At 27.5% G+C, this 11,266-nt stretch overlaps 3 protein-coding genes across 4 annotated transcripts in view; 2 read left to right on the forward strand and 1 right to left on the reverse strand.

The window, feature by feature from the left end:
* LOC118446086 (acyl-CoA Delta-9 desaturase) overlaps positions 1 to 11,266 on the reverse strand; it is a 38,082-nt gene that overhangs the window by 18,035 nt on the left and 8,781 nt on the right. The gene's annotated exons all lie outside the window — the stretch shown is intronic.
* LOC118446041 (uncharacterized) lies at positions 1,831 to 5,954 on the forward strand. Its single transcript, XM_035876210.2, has 9 exons — positions 1,831 to 1,984; positions 2,421 to 2,605; positions 2,683 to 2,867; positions 3,258 to 3,647; positions 3,853 to 4,020; positions 4,089 to 4,315; positions 4,403 to 4,605; positions 4,669 to 4,934; positions 5,066 to 5,954. Exons 1-9 carry the CDS (start codon positions 1,831 to 1,833, stop codon positions 5,811 to 5,813), a joined length of 2,526 nt encoding a protein of 841 aa, XP_035732103.1. The 3' UTR covers positions 5,814 to 5,954.
* The window catches only part of LOC118446101 (acyl-CoA Delta-9 desaturase-like), an 18,802-nt gene continuing 14,021 nt past the window's right edge, over positions 6,486 to 11,266 (forward strand). The window contains exon 1 of one of the 2 annotated variants that reach the window (XM_085659020.1): positions 6,486 to 6,585. The gene's annotated coding sequence lies outside the window, so the exon portion shown is untranslated. Of the gene's footprint in view, positions 6,776 to 11,266 lie in introns of both variants that reach the window. The other variant, XM_035876402.2, reaches the window with a different exon arrangement.

Raw genomic sequence — 11,266 nt, forward strand, 5'->3', positions numbered from 1 at the left:
TATCGATAATTTACCGACAAAGATAAATCGTGATATAAAACATTTATCTCGAATAATTTCTGATGTTTAATTATTTTTATCATTGATTAATAAATCTAATCGATAATCTTATCTGTAGATAAAAATATATTAAATCGTTCGATATCATTTAATTTATTAACAATCCGATATAATTTTAATGGTAATTAATCAATTATTCACGACGTGTTTACGATTAATTTTGTCAATGATTCTAAATAATACATTGTAGACAAGCTTTAAGTCATTAAATTTATTTAATTATAAAATACAAAACTTATGATTACAAAACAATATCATTGATAGTCATAATCATTCTTTGGAGTCACTTATTCATTTCATTCATCATTTTTCATTCATTCATTTCATTTATCATTATTGACAAAAGAAAAAAAAATATATAAAAATAAACATTTCTTAGGACAATAAGAAATTCAATTATTAATTATTAATCCAACAAATGATTAAATAATTAATAAATAATGGAATATTCCAATTGCGCAATCGTTAATCTTTTATTGAATGAAATGATATTCAGCATTACCATATAAATTTTCAATCAATAAGCATGACTCAAGAGATATCGAACCATTTCTATTTAATATCTTTCAATGAAAATCGCGCAAGATTATTATTTTAATTGATACACGTCAAATAAAAAATTCTGAACGATTGTTAAGAGCCAACTCAGCACATGTTCCTTGTACTCTTTAACGATGGTATAAGTAAGAAATACTGTCGGAAAAATCATGTATAAAAAACAAGAAAAAAAAAGAAAAAAGAAAAAAAGAAGAAAACGATTTTACTTCCTTATTTAACGTAAAACTTTGTGCTTCAGTAAAGAATTCAATTGTGAATCGAATGTGCACAAAAATAAAAATTGTCGGTTTATCTTAATAGAAAAGACAATAATTTCGAAAATTCGAACGCTTATGAAATAAATAATAATGTTATGTTTCCTTTCACTCGGAACGTCGTTAGGCGACATAGATAATTTTACTTTTACCATTCTTGTACCTCATGTCCCATGGGATTATTATTAATGACCATTGTGAAACGACATTCAATCAATTAATTTGCTCGTACAAAAAATAAAAATGCTTTTATGATCTCTATCTGATCAATTAATTTCTATTGGATAGTTTCGATGGGGCAGAAAGAAAGCAATCGAATCGTTTTTTATAAGATAATTTCTAGTTTCTGACCGATCGCCATCTGACACAGTTCATGGTAGCGTGATCATTCGACGGAAAATAATTCTCTTTGTACCAGTAGTTACAACACTTTGGATCATCTTAATTTTTGTTTTTTCTTTTTAACATTTTCTCCTATTTAATTTTATTAAACTGGTGATATAATCGTTATATATGGTATGCGTATAATACTTATATATATATATATATATATTATAATTAATAGTTAGAGAAAATATTATAATTAATAATTATTAAAACACGCATGCATATATACGATCGACCTTAATCTCGAAATAATAATAAGAAGTATAAAATTTTGTTTAAAAACTAACAATAAACTACAATTTATCTTAAATGTTCAGTTTATTCTTCGATTGAATTTCTAATTTTAGAACAACTCACGTTAAACGAAATTATTAAGTTGATAGGCAGCAAAAACGAACGTAGATAATTGGTTCTATATAGCTTACATATATATATATATATATACTTTTGTACAACGTAATGTGAAACCGATTTCGCTAAGAGTTTGATTTTTGTTGTCGTCATCTTCGCCAACGATTGTTAAGTACGTGTACTCGAGAAATAAGAGGTGAGAAGAAGGAGAAAAAAAGAAATGAAGACAATTTTGTTAATACTCTCGTCTCTTTTCTTTGTCTTTGTAAATAATTGCATTATACCATCGCCATTAACGTTGCAATTAATGATTGAGTATGCTAAATGGAGATCATGGGATCAAATTGTACTTTTCGATAATCTCAGTTCAAAGAGTAAGTATGACAATTTTAATCTTTGTAAATATAAATATTTTTCCATATTGCACTTTGTACTTTCTAAGAAATTTCTCTTTCCGTGAAAAAATTATTAACACGAGATATATTAATCTGCAAATTTCATATAAAATTATCGCATTTTTCTTTGATAAGGATGTATAACATTAATAAAAATATATATATGCCTAATATTAGAAATAAATTCTTAACGGTCTGTTATTGTGAAAGTAAGTCTGATATCATATACTGATATAATATAAGTATAAAAGATTAATGATTTATTTCAAATAACTGACATATAATCTGACAAGGTCAAGTAAAATTTTAAATAAATTTTAATTACTTTAAAATCTTTCTTAATAACGAGAAATATTTATTAATATCTAAAATAATAATTCTATGCCAAAATCAAATTCAATATTCTCGCACGTAGATTGTGTCCTGAAATATGCTCGACCTTTAATGACTTGCCTTGCTGAAAGAGGAATTAGCGTGTCTATTCAGTCGGCAACAAATCCAAATATACCAGTCGCACTTACGATACGACGACATAGAATTGGTTCTATTGTACTTTTAGATGGACTCAATTTGACTTCCTCGGATAATGTACTCCATGTGGTAGATATACTATATCTCGAAACAGCTGTTGGATTTATTTAATTTGCATACATCACAAATTTTCTTTCGATCTTTAGGCTTCGCAAAAATTATTGTTCAACTATTACGTATCTTGGTTTATGATCACGGCTAGAAATACGGATACCACCATCGATGCCGTTCTAAAGGATCTCAATATTGGTATTGACAGCGATGTGGTGGTTGCAACCTCTTCAAATTCGCAGGACGTTATGCGGGAATTGACGTTAAAGTATCGGAACAGGTTAGAAACTAGAAATCGTTCTATGTCGTTAAAAATAGCCAAGGTTAATTGCTTCTATGTTATTGCCACGAGTAATATTGTATACCTACATATAAATTATTCCCATTGGAATAATTTCTCTTTCTCTCTATCCCATCTCTATCACTTTTCTTCCTCTCCTAAACGTGACCACTTTCATTCTGTAATATTCCTTAATATGATCATTCAAAAATAATTAACTAAAATATGATTAATAACCTTAACGAAAATTTAAATCATTTCTGTATCAATTATATCGAATCTATGATGAAAAATTTTTTTTAAGAAAAAAGATAAAAGAGACGTATAAGTACTTTTTTTCTTTTCTTTTTTCTTCTTTTCTTTTTTTTTTTTTTTTTCTTCATATTTCAGAACGTGTTCGAACTTCCGACAATACGGCCAACTTGTCGATTTTCAAAATCTATCGGAACGACGAAATTCCGATAGAACTATGAATCTGGATTACATTACTCGGGAAAATCGGACCATGTGTTTCCATTTTTTGCACGTTTATAAGATTCGTAACTCCGACAATTCTAGTCTCGTCGTGTATTCCCTTGGGTCTTGGTGTCCAGGATTATTCTTACTAAAGAATCCAATGAGTGTGAAACTGAGAAAAGATTTCAAAGGTTGGCCAATCATATTTGGCGTTTTAAATGGTACAAACGATGGCCAGACAGACATTACCGACGAGGTCGAGGTCAATGATATCGTACCTCTTTTAGATTTTGCTAATTCTGTAACCCACGATCTAAATGCCAGGTATAAAGATTTAATCTTCGCTTATTTTTTAATTATACCTTCCTATGAAAATTCTTAATTTTATTTTTTAATATAATTTTCAATGCACAATTTTTATATAAATGATAATAAAATGAATAAATAAATAAAAATAAAACAAATATTATAATTTTTCGATAATTGTGATTTACATTATCGAATAAATTCTTATTTCCTTCATTTCGAGTATGGAATTGATTCCGCACGATAAACTTGGAACTCTGACGAATAAGGTTTGGAGCAATCTTCTCGGTGACGTAGTTGCTGGTACTGTAGATGTTGGATTAGGATACATAACTATCAATGAAGAAAGATTAGGAGATATGGCGTTCAGCCATCCTCTTATTCGATACATGTTAGTATTTAACATCTGTATTTATGTTCTTAACAATTGATAAATTTGTTCGTTTACATTAATTACAGGAGAAATGTTTATTATCATCCGTTGGAAACCGGTACCATGAGAGATATATTTCTACAGCCATTCAATGATCGATTACTTGGCTGCGTAGCTGCCACATACTTCTTAATCTTACTCTCAATGGGAACGATTATTTACGTGGCTAAAAGAACTTTACATCCTGAAGAAGAGAAGAACGTTGGACTCGGTGAAGCAGCACTTTGGTGCATGAGTATCATGTGCATGCAAGGTTTAACAACAATCTGATTAACTATTCTGATTATAAAAAATGATTAAAATGCCAATTAAGATATATCGTTTATATTATCCTACGTAGGATCACCTTGGATACCAAAAAGTCCATCGGGAAAGACTCTCTTACTTTTTAGCCTAGTATTTGCATTGGTCACTTACAATGCTTACGCTGGTTTTATAACTTCCATTCTATCTGTACAAGCCAGTGGAATAAAATCGATTACAGATCTCTTGTTTAATAATTTTAAATTAGGATACAGTATCACGGATGATGAATACATTCGGGTATGAAGTTCTTTATAAATACATGGATTTTTGACTTCTTTTCTGTTATCAAAATTCTTGTAGAACGTTAACGACAGTCACCTTCGTCAACTATATATAAAAGCTTTCAACAATCGTGAATCTCGTTTGGGAGCGACGACTGGTCTCATGAAAGCCGCTCAAGGACGTTATGGATTTTTCGTTAGCGCAACTCTGGCACGCCGTGTTTTACGTACAACGTTCATTCAAGAAAGATGTTCGTTAAAGGAACTCCCTTTACCTCAGACGTTTACTCTCGTCGCTTTACCTATGGCCAATACTTGTCCATATAAAAAGATTATCAATTTGAGGTAAATCTAATCTTAACTTTCGTAATCAGCCATCAGATTAATTTATATGTTATCATTCGCAGTAAATAAAAAAAAAAGAGCCATTTATCAAAAGAACATTAAAAAAACTATACTATACTTTATCATTGCAGTATACTGCGTATACAAGAACACGGTGTTCTTCGAAGAATAGCTGAGAAAATGTTACCAGAAATGCCAAGGTGCAAAGCACCAACGACATTTAACAGTGCAAGATTCGCCGATGTTTACTCGGCCTTTTTAATACTGATAGTTGGCCTCATTACCGCCGTTTCTATTGGAATATTTGAGAGAATTTGGAACAAAAGGAAGCAAATGCAAGATAGCATAGTACGGGGATTTCGAGAACATCACTTTATTCCTCATATGCCTCATATACACTTTCATTATCATCACCGACATCATCAACAACTTGATCATCATCCTCTTCCTCATAATACTAATCATCATTCTAATCGTCATCCTAGCCATCATGGATATCATAACGATCACTCGTTTCAACCCTATTTTATTAATGATCATTCAAATAAACCTGCGACTTCTTACTTTATAAATTATCCTAATTTTGCCTCAAAAAATAGCGAAATGATTTCGATGAATAGAAAGAAACCTAACGAATCATTGAACGTATCATCGATCATGAAAAATCGTTCGTCTGTTAAACATTCATCGTCCATACGAAAGCGATCAGCCAATAACATATCAAAAAGGGCTTTCTGGGCCTCGTTCGTCGGTACATCTCAAAAACAATCTAATGTAACGATCGACAAACGAGATATATTAGTCGAGAAAACGATTAAGACGGAGAACACGGAGGAAAATAAAAAAAACAATTCGGATGTTTTACCTTTCCGTCTCTAAACATTTTTTATTTATGTCACGTTTATCGACGTGCACTTTTTACACACAAAAACGTCATTTAAAAAATATTTTGATCATTTATATTCGATCGAAATATGTCGAAAATTAATAAATAAAAATAACTAGAGATATGTATCATAGTCCAACAAATATCCTTTGCTCTTATTATTTTTAAACAACGTTATCTTATTATGTGAATCTTTAATTAAAATTAATAATTAAAGATTCACATAATAATTTAATTAAAATTAATAATTAAAGATTCACATAATAATTTAATTAAAATTAAAATTAATAATAAATAAATAATATGAATTATAAACTTCGCTTAGTTATGTAATGATTTTGTTTTTTTTTTATTTGCTTATATAAAAATGCGCACACGATATCGATTCAAACGTAACGTGTTTATATGTCATAGTCAAATAATTATAATAAATCTTCCGTTTAAGCTAAAATGTATATAAATTTTTTTGTCTTTTTTCCATTATTATCAACTTCGTTATTTATCATTCTATTTTTAAATAATTTTATTTCCCTTTAATATCTCTCTCTCTTCTTTTTTCTTATTTACTCAATGGATAACATTTCTTAAATATTTATTTTAGATGTCAAAAGATGGCGATAAATGTAGCGCTTACATCGGTCCAAGAATTATATTTAACCATTGCCGCGATAGCCGGCATCTCAGTTTCTGTGGCGCTGTTGGATTGTTGCATTAATCCCTGGCATAGCAGAGTAAGATAGAGGGACAGACAGACACAGAGAGAGAGTAAGTTTCAATCGCAGGACATCGTTCACTTCTTCTTAAAAATTTCCATTATTCAAATTAATTTGAAAAAGAAAAATCAAAGACCATCAGAAAAATCAATGACACGTGACTTGTAACGAACAAACGGGAAAGTTCATTGACGAAAAAAGAGATTACGATTATTGGAAGGGATAAAAAAAGAAGGAGCCAGGTGAGTCTATTTTAAATAAAGTACTTCCGTATAATCTTTATATTTTTAATTATACATAAATAGATTTTTGGCACGACGCTGTTTTCATCATCATATATCACTTCTGTCCTTCCAAATTCATCTTTTTTTCTATTCATTGTTTCTCCTCTCTCTCTCTCTTTCTCTCTCACTATCTGTCTGCTTTTCGATATTAGTTACTCGATCCCGTTCGTTAGTCTCTATAGAAAACATTCGTTTCGTCGAGAAAACTCGACGAGGACGTCAATTGTCGGCTTTGAAAAATATTCTACCTCTCTCTCTCTCTCTTTTTCTCTCTCTCTTTCTCTTGCTCTCGCTCGCTTATCGTTCGATTTCAATCAATCTATACTTCCTCTTTTTCCTCCTCTTTCTCGTGCTTGTTAATCTTGGGCAATTATCATCGATGGGGATCGGTCGTTTAACCTGTCGATGAAATCGAGGATGCGATAGGATCGAAAGGGGAGAGAAAGAGAGAGAGAGAGAGAGAGAAAGGGGAAAAAAATTTATAATACGTTGTAGAAAAAAGCTTGACAAATGTAGAAACACGTCGAAGGACGCATAGAACAATAATGCCGTGTAAACCCAGTAGGTTATGTATGTATATATATATATATATATATATATACTAATATATATATATTATACTAAGTAGACACAGGACATACGAAGTCCTCTTCTATTGTAATATAATAGCACAAATTACGAACACTGTAGAGGTTAGGTCACCGAGTCGCGATTAACGAACAAGCAAATATCAACGCGTATATGCATCTGTAGGACTTAACAAGTCCTTCAATGCAAAATTCACATTTTATTACTTTTCTTTTTCTTTCTTATTTTTTTTTTCCTTTTTTTACTTTTTTCTTTTATAAATGCGTTTAAATAAATAAATAAAAGTGCCGTTCCTTTCGTTCGTAAAAAAACTTAGCAAATTGACCAATAAGACGGTACGAAACATTTTATTTAACTATATAATGAGGAGCAAATCTATGATTATCTAATGATCATTTCATATCATCGCAAAATTTTTAAATCCAATGTAAAATAACGAATAATATTCTATATTTTGTATGAAATCGGTTGTAATTCTTTTTTCATCGGCTGATTGAAATAACTCTTGGCTATTAATAATTTATCATTATATATATAATTTAACACATATATATATATAAGTACATGTCTTTTGTAAATTTGTTAAGTACATTGTCAATTGTAACAATTAGACAATGTACTTAACAAATTTACAAAAGACATGTACTTATATATATATATATATATATATATATATATATAAATATATATATAATAAAATATATATATAATAATATATATATATAAATATATATATAATAAAATATATATATAATAATATATATATAAATATATATATAATAAAATATATATATAATAATATATATATATAAATATATATATAATAAAAAAAAATATATATATATATATATATATATATATATATATATAAGGTGAAGTGAACATAAAAGTGAATCACTTATAGAAGAATTGTATATTTCCAATATATTATCATATATATAATCTCCAATAAATATATACTATTCATAGGATATTGCGTGAACTTACATATTCGAATCATATTCAGAATTCAAATTTAGCATAAGTGTTTTTTTCCATTCATCAACTTAATTTATTTACTTCATTTTATTTTTCATTTTCTTCTTTTTTTTTTCGCTTTCATTCGATTCTAAATTGTTGACAAAGAAACGTTTCGAAATTCACACCGATCAAATCTCGTATCTTATAAAAGGGTTGCCTCGTTGAAATTTTTACGATACAATTATAGAAGCCAATATCCAATCTATCAAATCTGTCTAATAATAAATTCCATTTTCTCGTTGGAATAAGAATCAAATTAAAGCATTTGAAGTCAATCGTATATTTTCTGTTTAAATACTATTTACAACAATATCTATTTCTTTACTTTTCAGATATAAAATCTAATCCGTTTTATAATCGAATTATTTTTCAAAAAACAAAAATTAGAATTCTCTCTCTCTCTCTCTATATATATATATATATATATATACCTTAAACATATAATGATTTTTTAGTGTCCTTGTTCTACATTTTAATATTTTTATATTTTTGATATCTTAGTTGATATCTTATGTATATTAATATAATGATCATTATTATCTGTCGTATCATTGTCGACTTAAATTAACTATTTATATTTGTTTATTTAATTATTATAAGAATAACTATATAAGTTATTTTATTCTATTTATTTGTAAAGAAATATACATAAACGACATTTTGGATGGATTAATTGATGACTTCATTATAAGAAGACATATGTTATATGAAAATATTATGAGATTTTTATTATATTTCTTTTTATTATATTTCGTTTCAATACATTATTGTATAATAATATACCAAAAAATATGTTAAATCATAATTTTACATACAGACAAATGATTTAAAAGTCATTTTGATTAGATTCGTTTTGATAATAATATTTACATAATGATAATAATAATGATAGTACAGCTTATTATTAGCATATTAGGAAAAAAATTAAAATTAAAATTATCGGGAATTAAAATTTTAAATTAACAACTAGCTGATAACTTTTTTCAAAGTTTTTTTTAATTTCCATAAAAATAAAACGCAATCATAGAAACGCGTTCATGTATTAGTAATATTTTCATTACGACAAATAAGCACTTAATATAAAATAATTATATCGTTTTTTCTTACGAGAGTGAAATAACGCATGTTATTCATGCACATCCGTGTACGCATAATATGTAAATTGTGTATTTTTTGCGTCCTTTTTTTTTTTAGTACGTATCATTTAGTAATGATTTTTCATCATATATGTATATGATGAAAATATTATATTAGTTGCTTCCACTTTATTTTAATATTGAGAATTAGAGAGTCAGCTAGAAAAAAAGGAACTATTTAATATTGATTAAATAACATAGAGCAAACATATGCGATTTCTATACAATAAAATCTACAATTATAATGAAATCTATATTACAAAAAATTTATACTTCCGCTCATTTTATTTATATAATATTTATATTATGAGCGCATTTTTTTTTTTAACTTTGTTAACACTGTAATCTTGACGTACACGGAAACATAATATTTATAAAGGTCATCAAAGGTAAAACATTTATATGTGACATACGGTTACATATGTAATTATTTATGTATGTATTTACGTACCTAAATATCATATTAATAAAGATTATTTTGCCTACTTTCTGATCAGATCACTGAAGACATCCCCACAAGCACGGACTTGTATAAACGTGTTGGAACGTGGTTTTTTTTTCTTTTTTCTCTTTTTTCTTATTTTTTTTTTCTTTTTTTTTTTTTTTTTTTATTTTCTTTGTATTTTTTTAAATTTTTTCTGAAACGTTTCATTTTCCAACTAATGGACACATTTATATTTCGAGTACATTTTCAATAGTCTCAGATCGTATATAAATGGTTCGGACAATTTGAACGGCGTGACGATATACATAAATGGTAGTTTAGATGATGTAACTACTTAATTGCTTATTTATCAATTACGGGTATTTAAAAAAATTTTTTATTAAATTTATATTATCGATTTTTAATGAACAGTTTTTTTTTCATTTTAGGCCACAATGACGTCACAATAATAACGTTTATCTTTATAACCAATTATATCATTATAGCTAATTGTTATAATAAATGCATAAATTAAAGTCGTACAATAAAATATTAGAAAACAAAAATATATAATAAAAGATAAATAATTAGCAAGATCTGCTAATGGATTTTGTGTTGAAACAAATAGAAAGAGGAAACGGTCGTCAAAATGTATGTGATCAAACATAAAATTTGTTAAAGTTTTAATTCGTGAATTTTTTATATAATTGAGTTCCGTCGAAACTGAAAAGTTTCGTTTTTCTCTTCTTCTTTTTTTTCTGTTTTCTTTTATTTTTTTCTTTTTTTTTCTGTTTCTTTTTTTTTTTTTTTTTTTTTTTTTGCAACGTGCGTAAAATGTATCAAAATTACAAAAGAAAAAATTTCAATTATTCTTTTAATATATACGTATTTATTCATATTGGGAACGTAGTTTTTTTCTTTTCTTTTTTTAAATCTGTTCCGATTAATTAAGTTTTAACCCAAAAATTAAAACGCTCAAATAATGTTCGATAAATGTTTGTTTTAAAATATCAACGTCGAGTAACAGTAGATGAACATATTACATATTACTTTTCCGTAAATTACTTTAGGGAAATTGTCTATAATGAATAGATAAATAAACTAATTTTGAGATCATATAGAAAGATATTTAAATTATATACAATAACATTAAAAACACTGTGGTCAAACGATCGGAATGAAGATCGAACTGAAATTTGTGAATCGAAATAATTTGTTCAAATATAGAATTAAAGAAGCAATTATAAAAAGAACACATTATAAAAGGAAGGTTTGAATTGA

This window comes from Vespa mandarinia, chromosome 8 (genome assembly GCF_050613455.1).
Source record: "Vespa mandarinia isolate Hongniang chromosome 8, ASM5061345v1, whole genome shotgun sequence".
Classification (NCBI taxonomy): Eukaryota; Metazoa; Arthropoda; class Insecta; order Hymenoptera; family Vespidae; genus Vespa; species Vespa mandarinia.